This window comes from Lithobates pipiens, unplaced genomic scaffold (assembly GCF_037356315.1).
Source record: "Lithobates pipiens isolate NorthernLeopardFrog02 unplaced genomic scaffold, aLitPip1_a1.2 Scaffold_22, whole genome shotgun sequence".
NCBI lineage: Eukaryota > Metazoa > Chordata > Amphibia > Anura > Ranidae > Lithobates > Lithobates pipiens.
In genome coordinates, this window is record NW_027507784.1 from 317,855,707 (window position 1) to 317,872,563 (window position 16,857).

At 40.7% G+C, this 16,857-nt stretch overlaps 1 protein-coding gene across 1 annotated transcript in view; it reads left to right on the forward strand.

The window, feature by feature from the left end:
- The window catches only part of TOP3A (DNA topoisomerase III alpha), a 50,589-nt gene that overhangs the window by 24,237 nt on the left and 9,495 nt on the right, over nucleotides 1–16,857 (forward strand). Inside the window, exons 11-15 of the mRNA XM_077449438.1 lie at nucleotides 1,266–1,348; nucleotides 2,401–2,608; nucleotides 5,211–5,396; nucleotides 12,141–12,270; nucleotides 16,173–16,286. Of these exons, the coding sequence (XP_077305564.1) occupies nucleotides 1,266–1,348; nucleotides 2,401–2,608; nucleotides 5,211–5,396; nucleotides 12,141–12,270; nucleotides 16,173–16,286 (721 nt within the window). The remainder of the gene's footprint in view (nucleotides 1–1,265; nucleotides 1,349–2,400; nucleotides 2,609–5,210; nucleotides 5,397–12,140; nucleotides 12,271–16,172; nucleotides 16,287–16,857) is intronic.

The following is a 16,857-nucleotide window of genomic DNA, read 5'->3' on the forward strand; positions in this document are numbered from 1 at the left end:
ACCTGAGTTTAGCTGATAATGCTCTTACAAAGTGGTAACAAGTTGACAATTGTGTATTATTCAGTGTGTATGAGCTTTTTATAACTATGTTTTTGTTGACGTTGCTTCTGTGTCTGCGCTGTGGTCAAATTTAAAATTTGCACATGCTGATCATACAGAAAGCACAAGGCTGCAATCATTTCAGATAGCTTGGTGCAATTTATCTTCATCCAAATAACACAGGCCTCTGTTCTGTCGCAAAGAACTTGTTTTCTGATAAATGTAATCTGCAAAATGGCTTTTAATAGGGCTGCAACTAACAATTATTTTCATAATCGATTAGTTGGCCGATTATTGTTTCGATTAATCGGTTAATAACCTTTAAAAAAAAAAAGTGAGTCAAATTGACGTTCATTTTCAACCACAGTGACGGGACAATTTGGAAATACCGTAATAGAAAACTTCTTAGTCAAAGGAATTTTCAGGCAGTGTATGTGGTTTTCGTTCAGAAATAACATTCATTTTAAAAACAGAATGTTAAAAACAAGTGAAAATTTCAAACAAAATTCTTTCATTCAGCTAATGTACAAAGATTTTTCGTCTGAATATTCTTGTTCTCAGCCGTGCTTTTTGCTGTACGTTTTGATTTTTGCACACGTGATTTTACTGCAATTTTCATTTTTGCATTTTTTTGGGCAGATTAAAAAGCACAAATTGCTGCAAAAATGCATTACACGCTTTTCTGCAGCTTCTCCATTTAAGTATATTGAACCAATAAAGCACCATTTTGCGTTTGAAAGTCCCTGACCCTTTCAGATGTGAACGTGTCCCATAGGAAACCCTGTAAATGAACTGTAGTGCATTTCTGCAAAAAGTACCAATAAACACATAGATGTGAACCAGGCCTAAGATGTTTAGTAACATAATGGAGTTAAAAAAAACTCAAATTAGCCCTTTATAGTACAAAAAAGCAGATAATCACTACTGTAAGGGGTTCATTTTTTACTGTAGAACAGTGAAAGTAATATTTACAGTAGCGATTATTTGCTCTTTTTGTACTATAAAGAGCTCATTTTAGTTTTTTTTAACCCCATTATGTTACTGGCCGATGAAACGATTATGAAAATAGTAATCGATTATGAAATTAATAGATTAGTTGTCGATTAATCGATTAGTTTTTTCAGCCCTAGCTTGTAACCTCTGAGACTACTTGTGTCAGGATAATGACAAGTTCCCATTCCATATAATTTTATTTAAGCACTCTCTATGTTCTTGTTTCTGCATAGGAAATGGAAAAACTGGTTTCTAGAAAACTGAAAATTGGAGCAAAGGAGACCATGAAAATTGCAGAGAAGCTTTATACGCAGGGGTAATTTCAACTTCTAAAACATTAATAACAGGCTGCCTTTTAAAACAATAGAGAAGGTGTATCATGTGTCCTATAGCAGCGTTTTCTGTGTAGCCTATGGGAGTGTCTTCAAAACCCAGCTGCTAGTTCTCTTGCATTGGGAATATGGTTCTGTGAAGGGGTCTAGGTACACGGGGATCTTAAAGCTGAACTCCAGCTTTTGCTACACTTTTCCTTTGAGCCAAGATGGCCCAAACGAACAACGTTCCTCACTAACACATGAGGCCACTGGATGTACCTGAGGCTACATACAGCATACCGCACTGTGTTCTGGGTTCGAGCCGAGACCTCCTGTCCCATGCCCGGAATACACTACAGTCTATCTGATCAGCGCTCAGCTAATCAGAGAAAGCGTCGTATTCTAGCAATAAACAGAATGTTTCCTCTGGCTGAGTCAGAGGTTGTGACTTCAGCCTGCCTCTGAGTCAGCCAATCAGAGAAGCTTTGTATTCATTGCTAGAATATATTGCTTTCTCTGATTGGCTGAGCGTCGATCAGATAGACTCTAGTATGTTTTGGGTATGAGACAGGAAGTCTTGGCTCAAACCCGAAACACACATCCAACTGCCTCACATGTTAGTGAGGGACATAGTTCGTTTGGGCCAACTATGCAAAATTTAGCAAAAGATGGAGCTTTAATGAATGCAGATTAGGTTTGCAGGTGCTGTAGCGCGCTCTCTGGCAGGGAAACAATAGCTGAGTTTTTAGAGACCCATAGGGGATTATTTACGAAAGGCAAATCCAAGTGCACTGGCAGTGCAAAGTGGAAGTGCAGTCGCTCTAAATCTAAGGGGTAGATCTGAAATGGAAGCTCTGCTGATTTTATCATCCAATCATGTGCAAGCTAAAATGCTGGTTTTTATTTTCCTTGCATGTCCCCCTCGGATCTACAGTGACTTTACTTCCAAGTGCACTTGCTGTGCAAAGTGGATTTGCTTTTAGTAAATAACCCCATAGTGACATCTGGTCATGGAAAGGTTAACAAGCTTGTTTATTACTATTTTTTTTTCTAGTTATATCAGTTACCCTCGAACAGAAACCAACATTTTTCCCAAGGACTTAAACCTCACGCCATTGGTTGAGCAGCAGACACAGGACCCTCAGTGGGGTGGCTTTGCACAACGGATCTTGGTGAGCGGTGGGCCAACTCCCAGGAACGGGAACAAATCAGATCAGGCCCATCCCCCCATCCACCCTACTAAGTACGCCAGCAACCTGCAGGTGAGAATAGGAGTTTCTATTGGTCGATTCCTAATGTACTAAAATACAGAAATTGAGAGTCATTAGGAATTATGTTAAAGGTTTATATATAAAGTATTTCCATTACCAAATCCTAACTCATTAATAATGGGTGGATGTCAGTCTAGAGAGATTGGCTTTTCTAGTCAGACTACTCCTAGGTAACATCCATATGTGGGCCTGAACCTCCATGATTGAAAGTGGCAGGATGGGGAGGAAAGAACTAGATGGTGCTGAACGTCCTCCAGTCAGGAAATGAGGTGGGCTGTATCTGACTTACTGCACGTTCTAATGTACATCATGAGAAGCAATAAAATAATAGGAAGCAATTTCAATACAGGGGAGGAACCAGTAGAACTGTCCAATACTGAATGGAAGGTTTTAATTTTAAAATTCCTTTTTTTTTTTTTTTCTGTAAATTCTTTTATTTAACACCTTCGCGCTTAAGGTTAAAACAAATCTAAAGGCCTAAGCCCAATTTTGCAATGTTGACATGTGTTCGTAAAACAGTACCTATCATCACAACTACTTTGTGCATCCAGGTGGATTAGACCTTTTTATTTTTTCAGGACAAATTGGGCTTTCATTTGGTGGTAAATGGTAATGGATATCTCCCTGTCTGTGTTTTTTTTTTTGTTAAAGAACACTGGCCCAAAATATAAAAAAAAAAAAAAACATTTTTTTTTAAAAGTGATACTACAGTCTCATTATAATTTTTTTTGTTAACCACTTGAGCCCCGCAAGATTTTACTCACTTCCTGACCAGAGCATGTTTTTACAATTAGGCACTGCGTCGCTTTAACTGACAATACTGCTGTACCCAAACTAAATTTTTGTCCTTTTTTTCCCACAAATAGAGCTTTCCTTTGCTGGTATTTGATCACCTCTCGGGTTTTTTTTCCTTGTGCTTTAAACAAAAAAAAAGTGATAATTTTGAAAAAAAAACAATATTTTAAATTTTTGCTATAATAAATATCCCCAAACATGTTTATATATATATATTTTTTTCTTTACTAGTAATGGCGGTGATCTGCGATCCTCTGGCAGCTCTCCTGGGCAAAACTGTACCCATAAGGGATTTTGCCCAGCCCTTGTTAGAACGGCTGTAAAAATAACAAACCTGTTATACTTGCCAGCTCTGTACAGTGTCTTTTGCACAGAGCAGCCCAGATCCTCCTCTTCTCGGGTCCCTCTTTGATGCTCCTGGCCCCTCCCTCCTGTTGAGTGCCCCCACAGCAAGCAGCTTGCTATGGAGGCACCCGAGCTGAGCCGCAGCTCTGTGTATCCATTCAGACACTGAGCTGTGGCCTGGCCCCGCCCTTTCCCAGCCAAAGAGTCCCGGGACAGCCGAGTCTCTTGTGCAATGCTGCTGGATTGAGAGGGCTCGGTAAGTTTTGGGGTGGGGCGACTGATGCACACAGAAGGCTTTTTATTTTGATGTATAGAATGCATTAATAGAAAAGCTTTCTGCCTTAACAACCACTTTAAATATAACACTATATTTCTTGCTACTACCATAACCTACCACCAAAGAACAATCCAAAATAAATTCTCCTGCTCCTGACGATTGCAGCAATATGACATATGTGTATGTTAGTTGTTGTTTGTACCTGTAGTACAGCTCAGAAACAATAGTGCACATTTTGCTTTTTTTTTTAAATCCTGCTTAAAACGCACTGACACTGACCCTAATTAAAAAAAAAAAAAACCTATCCAAAAAAAATACTGACCCTGACTTTGACCTTTTGACCCTGACCTTGACCCAAACATTAACCCTAGCACTAACTTGCTAACATAAAACACTACATCATCTTCACATATGAATAATTTGTACAGGCGTCCCTTTCAATTTTTCATTGCTGTCCCTATTGCGGAGATTCATCCTCCCTATTTTTTCTGATTACCATCGTAACATGGGCAGAAGGTGATGGGAAATCCAGTGATAATTGTCACTGTAACTGCAATAGAGGAATGGGGACACCTGTCCAGTGATATCCGTCCAAGGGAGATTTTTTTTTTTTTTTTTTTTTATTACTTTTTTTGTCCTGTGTACAGGATAGGAGATGATAGGAAATCTTCCCAGTGGGACACAGTTACCCAATTGTAACCAGTGTTAATTTAGTCGACTAAAACATTTTATTAGACTAAATGAATACTATTTTAGTCGACTAAAATACGACTAAAACAATTGAGATGACTAAAACTAAAATGAGATTAAAACTAAAATGCCATTTTAGTCAAGACTATGACTGACTAAAACTAAATTGCAATTACTGAAATGTACTGGAGATTTTAGTCGACTAAATACCACTAAAACAATTGCAGAAGACTAAAATGGGACTAAAACTAAGATGCCATTTTAGTTCCAAGACTAAAATTAACACTGATTTTAGCCATTCTGTACAAAAGAAAAAAAAAAAAAAAAGGTTGTGACTTCAGAAAAACTGACTTTTGTGTGAAGATGACAACTCCTCTGGTGACATTTTGGCTCTCATCAGCGCAATAACAATTTGAGAAACAAGGAATACTTATTGCAGTATTATACCAACTGGTAACTGGTTTTGTTTGACATCTCTGCTTTCAGGGAAATGAGCAGCGGATCTATGAGTTCATTGTGCGCCATTTCTTGGCCTGCTGCTCCCAGGATGCTCAGGGTCAGGAGACAACCGTGGAGATTGACATCGCTGCCGAGAGGTTTGTGGCTCATGGGCTGATGATTATCGCCAGAAATTACCTGGATGTCTATCCGTACGACAAGTGGAACACAAAGGTATAGCTATTGCTGATACACATACAGCAGTCTGATGGTTACCATCCATATTCATGCACAATTAATCCACTGTACAGTGCTATTTCACCCAACTGGAAGATATACACTATATTTGAAACATACTACCATTATATTTAATAACCACTTCCAGACCAGGCCTTTACTGCCACTTTTTGTTTTACGTGTAACAATCAGAATTTTTTGGTAGAAAATAACTTGGGATCCCCGAGCCCCATATGACGTCCTCCCATTTAAACAGGGAATGTGCACGATCGTACTCTCACATCCCTGTTCCTTCGGTGGCGGTGTGTCACGGAGACACTGCTCGCCACCGAGGGGGTGAATAGCCATTGGGTATGGCTGTTTACCACGTGATCGGCCGTGATGAAGTCACAGCCAATCACAGATAGATCCACCCCCACTGTGCACGGTGCATGCGCGCGATCGCACGTCGGTGGCGGCGTGTGTTCCCGGGAACACTGCTTGTTACCGACGGGGGTAAACAGCCATTGGCCGGCTGTTTACCCACGTGATCGACTGTGATCCTTTCACAGCCGATCACTAAATGTAAACAAACCGCGGTAACGAGATGTTACCCCCCCCCCCCCCCCAATAAAGAGGGCCTGTCACCACTTATCATAGTACCTGTCATTCACAGTCCATCAGAGTACCTGTCATAGTCCATCGGTCCATCAGAGTACCTGTCATAGTCCATCGGTCCATCAGAGTACCTGTCATAGTCCATCGGTCCATCAGAGTACCTGTCATAGTCCATCGGTCCATCAGAGTACCTGTCATAGTCCATCGGTCCATCAGAGTACCTGTCATAGTCCATCGGTCCATCAGAGTACCTGTCATAGTCCATCGGTCCATCAGAGTACCTGTCATAGTCCATCGGTCCATCAGAGTACCTGTCATAGTCCATCGGTCCATCAGAGTGCCTGAGTACCTGTCCCCAGTCCATCAGAGTGCCCGAGTACCTATTTGCAGCCCATGCCTCATAGAATATACGTTGGGGTGTTTGCTTTCCAAAATTTTGTGGGCGTTTCCATTGTCCTGGTACTCCAGGGCCTTCAAAAGTGTAATAGGTGGCTGTGAAATGAGATGCGTCATTTGTGCACGTAGAATGCCTGATGGTGCTACGTCAATGTCGGTGCTCTGTATGTGACCAGGCTGTGTAAAAGTCCTACACGTGTGGTATCGCCGTACTCGGGAAGAGTATCAAAATGTATTTTGGGGTGTAATTTGTTGTATGCATATGCTGTGTGTGAGAAATAACTTGATGATGTGACAATTTTGTAAAATAAATAAAAAAAATATTAATTTTGCAAAGAATTGTGGGAAAAAATTACAACTTAAAAAAACTCACCATGCTACTTACTTAATACCTTGGAATATCTACTTTCTAAAAAGGGGTCATTTGGGGGGTATTTGTATTTTCCTGACTTGTTAGTGCCTCAATAAATGAGATACATCTGATGTACTGAAGGCCTGATCAGATGTGATCAATTTTCAGTGATTGGCACCATAGTTTGTAGAGACTATACCTTTCACAAAGACCAAATAATATACACTAATGTGGGTTATTTTTACCAAAGGATGTAGCAGTATAAATTTTGGCCAAAATTTATGAAGAAAAATTACTAATTAGCAAAATTTTATGACCGAAACGAAGAAAAATGCATTTTATTTCACAAAATTTCTGTTCTTTTTTTTATTTATAGCACAAAAAATAAAAAACCTACTAGTGATTAAATACCACTAAAAGAAAGCTCTATTTGTGTGGAACAAAGGACGCAAGTTTCATGTGGGTACAATGTTGCATGACTGAGTAATTGTCATTCAAACTGTGAGAGCGCTGAAAGCTGAAAATTGGTCTGGACAGGAAAGGGGTGTAAGTGCACTGTATTGAGGTGGTTAAACACAATTTTTGGGGAAAAAATACTTTTGAATTTTAATGCAAAAAAAAAAAAAACACAATACTGAAGCAAATTTTTTTGTAAAATTTTAAAAGATAATTTTATGCCAAATAAATAGATTAGGGATCGACTGATATAATTTTTTTCGGTGCCGATACGATAACGATATTTCGGCCACCTCTCCTGCCAATATCCAATTTTTTTTGCTGATTTGTACATTAAAAAAAAAAAAAAAAAAACGTACACTGTAATTTTTGTTTTTCATCACTAAACATTCCTTGTGACCGTAATGGGCATGTGAGAGATGCTCTTTATGGAGAGATCGGGGGTCTATAAGACCCCAAGTCACTCCTCTGCACTTCAAAATATTAAAAACGTCAAGATCTGTGTTTTTAACTTGATTTAAAAAAAAATGGTGCTGTTGACATCTGGGTAAATTGTAAGTGATGTTATGTTAGAGGAGAGCCTGGCTTTATTTGGCTTCCTGACCAGCCAGTGAACTCATTGGCTGATCGCTCGTGTCTCCTGGTGAGACGGCAGAGCCCAAACAAGTTGCAGAAGGTGGTGGTGGTGGTGGTGGGGGGGGGGGGGGGGCGCCCCCTCCTGCTGCTGCTTGTAAAAACAATTCAGTGTCTAGTTAGCTGCTAGGATTGCTTTTACAAGAGAGCCGTCGACCACCGGCTCTAAAAAAACAAAAACAAAAAAAAAAAAAAAAACAGTACAGGGGTGATGCCTGCAGCTGTAATCATCATCCTGGTATAACCACCGAAAGTCCAGCGACATATGGGTATGACCCTGGTCAGGTACTCGGTCCATGTAGAATCAGTATTTCAGTTATTGGTGGTGTTTAGCAGAGTAACCTGCTGGCTTTTTGTACCTCTTTGAGCCTGCCAAGGTCTTCCATAGTTAACCGTTGTGTTCCTGGCAACCTTAGGGTCTTACACCTGCTGCTGTGTCTCCTTTGTAAAGACGATGGCATGTGCACAGGCCAGTGAAGTTCAAAGAGAATTTCGGGAATTTTAAAAAACAAACGGTCATACTCACAGGTGGATGCAGCATTGGTCAATCTTTTCTCCGCCACCTCTAGACCAAGAATTGATCAATCAAAGACTGCTGATCGCTCAGTTTTTGGTCTTCAGTGAGCAGAGAGCAAATTTTTCATTATAAATTTTGGCCAAAAGGTATACTGCTACATATCTTTGATAAAAATAACCCAGTACATATTATTTGGTCTTTGTGAAAGTCAAAGTCCACAAGGCTAGGGTACCAATCGTTGAAAATGGACCACACCTGATGTACTGATAGCCTATCATTTCTTAAGACCCTAACAAGCCTTTCACAAAATTGTCACATTACCAAGTTATTTCTCATGCACTGTATAGGCATACTTGTAACTTCACCCCAAAAAACATTCTGCTACTCCTCCTGAGTATGGTGATAACATGTGTATGAGGCTTTTACACAGCCTGGCCACAAACCGAGGCCCAACATGCAAGTTGGGCCTCGGCAAGCATGCAAGCATGAATTGCACATATAATTTCATGACAACATATTACACTTTTGAAGGCCCTGGAGTATCAGACAATGAAACCGCCCACAAAATGAGCCAATTTTTGAAAGCAACACCCCCCAATGTATAGTCTGAGGCATTATGAGTCTTTTGAACATGTAATTTTTTCCACAAGTTTTGGAAAATGTGGAAAGAAAATGTTACAGAAAGTTGTACATTTTTAAGATATTTCTTAGACACAGCATGTGCAAACCACAAATTACACCTCCAAAATACATTCTGCTACTCCTCCTGAGTATGGCAATACCACATGTGTGAGACTTTTACACAGCGTTGCCACACAAACAGGCCGAACATTCAGGGGAACAATCAGGTGTTCTAGGGACGTAAAATTACAAATCAAATTTCCTGACTACCTATTACAATTTTGTGAGGCACGGATGGGCACTGATGTGGCACTGATGTGGCATGGATCGGGCATTGGTGAGGCATGTATGATGCACGGATGAGGCAGATAGGCATGAATAAGTCCCTGGACACCCTCTCAGAACTAGCCGATGAAGCTGTAGCTTTCATTCTGTTGTGCTTTTAAGGACATTTTCCCGCACAATATTTATTAAGTAATTTTTAACGAAGATATTTTTAAGATACAGAATCAGTCTATATGACACAGTCTATATATGTGAAACGTATTCACGGAGACGAGTGATCATACAAAATAGTTACATTTATTGGTTGACAGAAAACAAATAATTACATGAAATATTAAAATACAGATTACATTACTTGATCATTTTGACAATTTCTGGGAACACCCTCAAACTGGGCGTAGTAGTACCTTGGACACAATTATCACCATTATCATTTCTCGGTAGAATCAATAACCTTTTGATAATTGACAATGAAACAAAATGTCTGTATTTCACACATCCAACCGTTACTATACTGCAGGTAAGTAAGTGGTTAACAATGTGAAATAAATTAGACATTTGTTTGTCAATAAAATTGGCATCTATGCAAAAAGAAATGTATGAAAATATTAATTTAGAGAAAAATCTAAAAGGCGGTTATTGATTCGGGAGAAGTATTTCAATAATAGAATATTCAAAAACATCAATATTTAAGAGAACATAAAATAGATGATAAACATATATTTACCCATTTCCAATATGGCTATTAGTGTGGAGTATTAGTTACCAGGAATTTTAAGATGGCTGCCGTGGCTTCAACATTCCAAGGAGCAGGGATCTTCATGAATGTAAAAATGTGTATTCAGGCATGTCTTCCAGTGTCCCTTCTCAGTGGGGGTCCCTAAGCTTCCCCCTGACTCTCTCCCCCCAGCTCTCCTCCGAGCTTCCTTTCCTCTTCTTTTCCCATCTTTCTAGTTTCTTAAATATCCTCTTCAACAAAAGGATTATAAAATTATACTAAGTTCTGCCCAGAGGGTATGTGTTCCCGCCTCATTGGCCGACAGACTTAATGGTTAGCTTTCCCGGGAGTCTCGTGATTTTAAGGTAATAGCACCTTCCACCACCAGGTGTCTCACCTATGTTGGGTGTTTTATTTCTTTAAGTGAATATTTTTCTAATTCTGTAATATGTGTTCGTTATTTATATGTTCTAACGAATATATTCGAGTGTTCAAGAATTATGGCATAATGTAGAATACTCTTTAACATAAATTTCAATAATCACTTGCATAAATTGTTGATATATATGTATATCAATGTATATCTGTTAATCTTTAGTCCGTTTAGAAAGGACACAGGTTAGATATATCACAAACAATATCACATACAATTATTATCTATATGGATCCATGTATAATTTGGGTATCCAATCAATATTTGTTTATCTAAACATAGGTTAAATTCTTATACAATTATAATCATGATTATATGTTTTTCATAATACTAATTTGTTGCTAAAACACTTCTACTTATAATCACACTTTCATATATAATTCTTTATGACAAAGTTCTTTAGATCATTAGATACTAAATTTATAATCTCAGTTGTGACCTATGTATAAATTGAATGGCTTAGAAAAATATAGATGATACTGGTAGATGAATCTTACAGCATGTTTTGGGATGAACTCTGAGCTTCCAATAAATGATTAAATGGGTTAGCTGTGTCCTTCAATATGTTTTTGGATGAGGCGTCAGCTATTTGCACGGTTGTATATTGTCCAAATAGTCTTTTACTTACGTACAATGGGGTTCTCTAGTTAAGGGTTATTTCCATGTGATAAATACTTATGCAAGTTTGGCCTTCTCACTCTAACCAACAAAATAAGTAAACAGCTTTTTATTTGGTGACAGAAGATACCATTGTTTCAGCGAGTTTCTTTTTTAAACACAGGTTTTGTAAAAGTTTAACAAGAACTAATCCTTTCAACATTTGGAAAAAAAAACCTGCGAGATCTTGTACTTTGCTTTAAAGGTCTCCAAGAGGTCACAGTTCAATAAAATACTGAAATCCCTCATCTCAGCCAGCGAATATTAAATGTATTTCTTCATGAATTCACAACAATTCGGCTATGGCCTGGTCGGCAAGTGGTTAAAGAGGGCCTGTACTGTGAATGTTTTGCCCAAAAAATACAAGGTGAGAGGCAAGAACTAGCCATCCGTATTGCCTGTGGACCCCCTGCAGCCGATCCATTTCCCATTATTGACTTACCTTGCCTTGTTCTGCACTGTGCCTTTGTGTAGAGGGAGATATATTGGTAGAGGCAGGGATTTTTTCCTATTGTCAGAGCTGTCCCCTGATGACAGGTGAGATCAGAAGCAGTAGGAGAGGAGGTGAGAAAGCACAGATCCACAAACGAAAGAAGCAGAGAGATTCTTGCACTGAAAATCCTTAGGTACAGCTTTCCCTCCAACAAAGAGAACAGTGCGCCGCACAGAAGACCTAGCCAAATCTTGCTCTATATCTGGTGAGACTAACAGTCAGAGGCACAAGTGCCTTAGATGATCTCACACTGTATTATAATGCTAAAGGAGTGTAATTGCCTTGCTATTTTTCAGGAGAAATTTAAGGCATAAGAGAATTCTTTCAGGGTACTTGTGCACGATTAACATTTCTGGATGTTGTCTAAGATGGCAACTCTTCCCTTTTTGAGTACAGGTCCACTTTAAGGACAGAGATGTAAAGTTCTCTAAAAGTCATACCATAACTCTTGAGCATCATATGTTCTGACTTCTACCACCAACAGGGCTCCTGGATGGGGGAAGCCACTAAGTAGCTTTGGTAGCTTTAGCATAATTAACATTTACTAAAGTTAAACTTATTGTGTGATGTATTATTCTCTTAGGTCATCCCTGTGTATGAGATGGGTGAGAGATTCCAGCCCACCCTGGTGGAGATGGTGGATGGCGAGACTTCCCCACCACAGCTGCTTACAGAAGCCGATCTCATATCTTTAATGGAGAAACACGGAATAGGTAAACCAGCCAATGCAACTGTAACAGTAGTTCTTACTAAGAACACTGCAGTGTCTTTGCTTTGTGTCTAGCATGATCCATTTAGAATGATCACAGAAATAATCTGTATATAGAAGGCCTTTGTAATTTTTAAAAAAGTGTCTAGGATGAAGAACAATTTTTTTTATTTATTTATTTATTTATTTATTTTTTGTTTCTCTTCTAACAATAAATTGACCAACCAATCCATTAGTAGGGAAAGAAAGTCCTAAAAGTCACACATCACAGCAAAACCCTGCAAGGAGGTGTATGACAGCTTCAGCCTAGGCTCCAACCAGGCTACGCTGATGCTGTCATCAGTAGTGTATTTTGGTTTTGCACTGCCCTAAGCAAGACGAAAATTGGGCACCCCCCTTCCTGTTTTTAATGGATGTGACTCCCTCCAAAATTGAAGGACTAAAAGTCCCAGAATGAACCCCTGAGATCTCACGAGAGGGAGGGAGGGTGGATCAGAGAGGGGAGAGAGAGAGTGGGGGGGGGGGGTGGGAGGTGGTTGGAAGAGAGATTGAGGGGGGAATGAGAAGGGGGTGGAAGAGAGAGAGGGGGGGTGCGAGATCCCCTAGCCCTGCCTGCAGTCCCTCCTTGTTCTCCCCTTTCTGTGTGTGTGTGTGTGTGTGTGTGTGTGTGTTAGAGATGCACCTACCGCTGCCTGTCCTCTGAGCCCTCAGTCAGCTTGTCTTCCTGTTGATATCCCAGCTGGGAGTGGAGAATAGGTTGGCGAAGGAGTGCAGGCTCTGGGAGGCACCAGGGATGCTCTGACCACTGCTGCTCAGGACAGGGTGGCACCATGATGATGGAGGTCTTCTCCCTTCCAAGTTCTTGGTTCTAGCCAGCCTCTAGGGGAGCCGCCAGCCGCCTGCTGTGTAAAAACACCACTGCTCATCAGCACCGGATTGACAGATTTTGCACCACTGCCCTACTTCACACCGTTACTGGACCAGCGAGACACTTTGGACCTCCACAAGCACTAGGCGCAGAGGAGGAGTAAGTTAAATCCTCCGCTTTGAATTATGGGCAGGGCCAGGAAGTCGCGGCCATGACTTCATTGGTTGCTAAACACCAGGCGGCTCTAGCAACCAGTGGCCAATAGAGTCTCAGGTGGAGGTGGGGGCAGCTTTTTTGCCACCCCACCCCTGCAAAGTGCTGCCCTAGGCTAAAATACAGCTCTGGCTGTCATACACCTCCTTACGGGGTTTTGCTGTAATGTGCGACTTTTGGGACTTTCTTTCCTACTAGATGTTTTAAGCTGGGACTCTGTCCTTGTCGGCACTCCTAGCGGTTTGTCATGCAGGAGGACCTGGTGGAGCCTTGAGTGACACCTGTCATTTTTGTTGTGGGTCACAACCAATCAACTAGCTTTTCTCTTTTCTGTTCTAACCTGCTATAACAGTGGGAAGGTAAGAAGTTGATTGTTCGAGCGTTTTATAACATAAACTGTTCTTCATTCAGACACAAGACTGAAAATATGTTTCCCGCTTTTTTCTCAAATATAAAATGGTTCTGTAGCCTAATGAAAACATATCACTACCATAAAAATACTTGAATCCGTTAGGGTACCAAGTGCATGTAGCACCTGGTACCCTTCTGATCTGTACTTTAGTTGTTGAGCTAGCAAGGTTGACAGCGTCCCCACCACTGTTTGACCATGCTGCCCAGAAGGAAACGTATCTCATTAGGTTTGAGTGACAGCACACAGGGTGCATAGGAGGCTTTGACAGTGCTGTCATTCGTCATAGCAGTTAGAAATGAACCTGTCGGTGTGACATTTCTTTGTGTTCATAAGTAGCACAGAGAAATGTCAGCAGCAGTCAGAAACAGAGGAGCATGGCTGCACTATTAATTTTGGAGGCACCTTATCCCCTTCCCGCCGAGCGTATGCAGATGTGCGTACTCGGCTTCCGGGGGTTATTCCAGGATGATGCCCGCACCTGCAGGCATCATCCCGGTACTGATTTTTAGAGCGGGCGATCGGCTTTCCAGCCATAACAACCAATGCGGGTAAAAGCTGCTCGGCTGTTATGCCGGAGGAGCGGGAGGGGACAGCCCCCCCTTATCAGGGGTCCCGTTCAATTGGGAGCCCCGATCAAACATCCGATGCCTCCAGCGGCTAGGGAGGGACTGGAATGAAGCCGTAAGCGACTTCATTGCAGTCTCCTAATTGTAAACACGGAATCAATGTCATGACGTCCCTTCCCATTTACTCGGCTGCAAATGGCGCCGGATTTAAAAATATATACACTATTCAGAATCGCCAAAAACTACGATCTGAATACTTTGAAGTGTAAAGGAGGGATTGGAGGTCTTTTAGACCCCCGATCCCTCCATAAAGAGTACCTGTCACCACCTATTGCTGTCACAAGGGATGTTTACATTCCTTGTGACAGCAATAAAAGTGATCAAAAAAAAATGTTAAAAAAAAAAACTTATTAATTTTAAAATAAACAAGAATTTTTTTTTAAAGCGTCCCCGCGAGCTTGCGCAGCAAAGAAAACGCATACGGAAGTCGCGCCCGTATATGTAAACTGTGTTCAAATCACACATGTGAGGTATCGCCGCGATCGTCGGAGCGAGAGCAATAATTTTAGCACTAGACCTTCTCTGTAACTCTAAAGCGTTGCCTACTGAGATTTGTAGGTACCGTAGTTTGTCGTCATTGCACGAGTGCGTGCAATTATAAAGCGTGGCATGTTTGGTATCTATTTACTCAGCATAACATTATCTTTCACGTTATGCGAAAAAAATTGGGCTAATTATACTTTCTTTTTTCGTACTTTTCGTTTTTTTTAAATTCATGAGATCAAGTGTCCCTTTTCCCAAAAAGTTGCGTTTAAAACACCGTTGCACAAATACTGTGACATAAAATATTGCAACAATCGCCGTTTTATTCTCTAGAGTCTCTGCTAATATATATATATATATATATATATATATATATATATATATATATATATATATATATATATATATATAATGTTTGGGGGTTCCAAGTAAATTTCTAGCAAAAAATATGGATTTTAACTTGTAAACACCAAATGTCAAAAATAGGCTTAGTCATGAAAGGGTTATAGCACACAGAAGGAAATGGTGGCGACAGCAATGACATTCATCACATCAGGGTAGAGAGGAACACGACTGTACTATTTACATTTTGGAGACACTTCACAGAGAGATGGCATCTAGCTCTGTTATTCATCACAGCAGAGGGATAGGAGCATTGCTGCAGTTCTTATTGGCACTTCACAGCACACAGAATGCGGTAGTTGGCTTCTGTGCTTTGTTTTAGCTTCTCCATAGGAAAACCCATAAATTGGGTTTCAGCCTGGGTTGCAGCTGACAACCAGCAGAGAGAAAACAGATGTGTTTTTATGCACAGTGCAGCCATGGATCAGATGCTACATGCTCTTGGCCCCCTGCAGGATTTAGCAAAGATATTTAAATTGTGGTGATACTTCCTTAATTTCTTTTATGATCTAGAAAATCCATAAACGGCTCTGTGAAAAATCTTTAAAGCTAACCTCATGGCAAGGGGTTAAATACACATATCTGAAATGCTCTGTCAAATGATTTGCAACTCTTTTCAGCCAGTGTTGTGATCCAGACACCTGTGCTGCATAGTACAGCCAGGGCCATCCTCCCTGCATTACAATACACTTCTGCAGTACAGCCTGGGGTGGAGATTACCCCAGCCTGTGTCTACACAGTGTTAAAGCAGTATCACAGAACAACAAACTGAGTTCTTCTCATTATAACTGATAATTATAAGTCACATTTCTATTGTAGAGTTACATTGATCAGACTGTATTGGTTCATCTTTTCTGTGGTTCTAGTGGCTGATATGTATGCTATATTTGTTTTTCCTGAAGGGACTGACGCTACTCATGCTGACCACATTGAGACCATTAAGTCACGCATGTACGTGGGCCTTACCCCGGAGCAGAGGTTCCTTCCAGGAGAGCTAGGGATGGGCCTTGTGGAGGGTAAGTGTCAGAAAACATGAAACAGACTGAGACAGAAGTACAATCAAATCACACTTCTTTATTAATAAAAAATAAAAAGGTAAATAGAAAAAAGCGTAGTCAAGCATAGCCAGAGTCCTGTAGCCAGATCGGGTAGTCAGCCAGTCCAAAGTTCATTAACCAGATTGGGTAATCAGCCAGGCCAGAAGTCAGGGATCCAAGGAGAGCAAGCAGGTTAAGAAGCCAAGTGGGATGTCAGCAAGCCAGTCTAGAAACAAACAGCAGGAGATGGTTCCCTGTGATGTGACCAACGCGAAGGCAAATTTAAAAAGTGAGCAGGAAGGCTTTAAATAGGCAGGTCAGACGAGCATCATCGGGAACAGCTGGTAACTGTGGAAAGAGAAGAGAGCTGGCAATTAGCCGACAGCTGAGCGGCCAGCCCAGAGGAGGAAGGGCTAAGCCAGCCCTGACAGTAAGCCCTCAATCGCTGCTCTTCTGAAGCAAAGCCATCCTGAGGAGTTTGATTGTTTACAGTTTATTAGCAGTTACAACTCCATCCTCAAGTCTTGCTATCCCTCTTCAATGCCTCCTT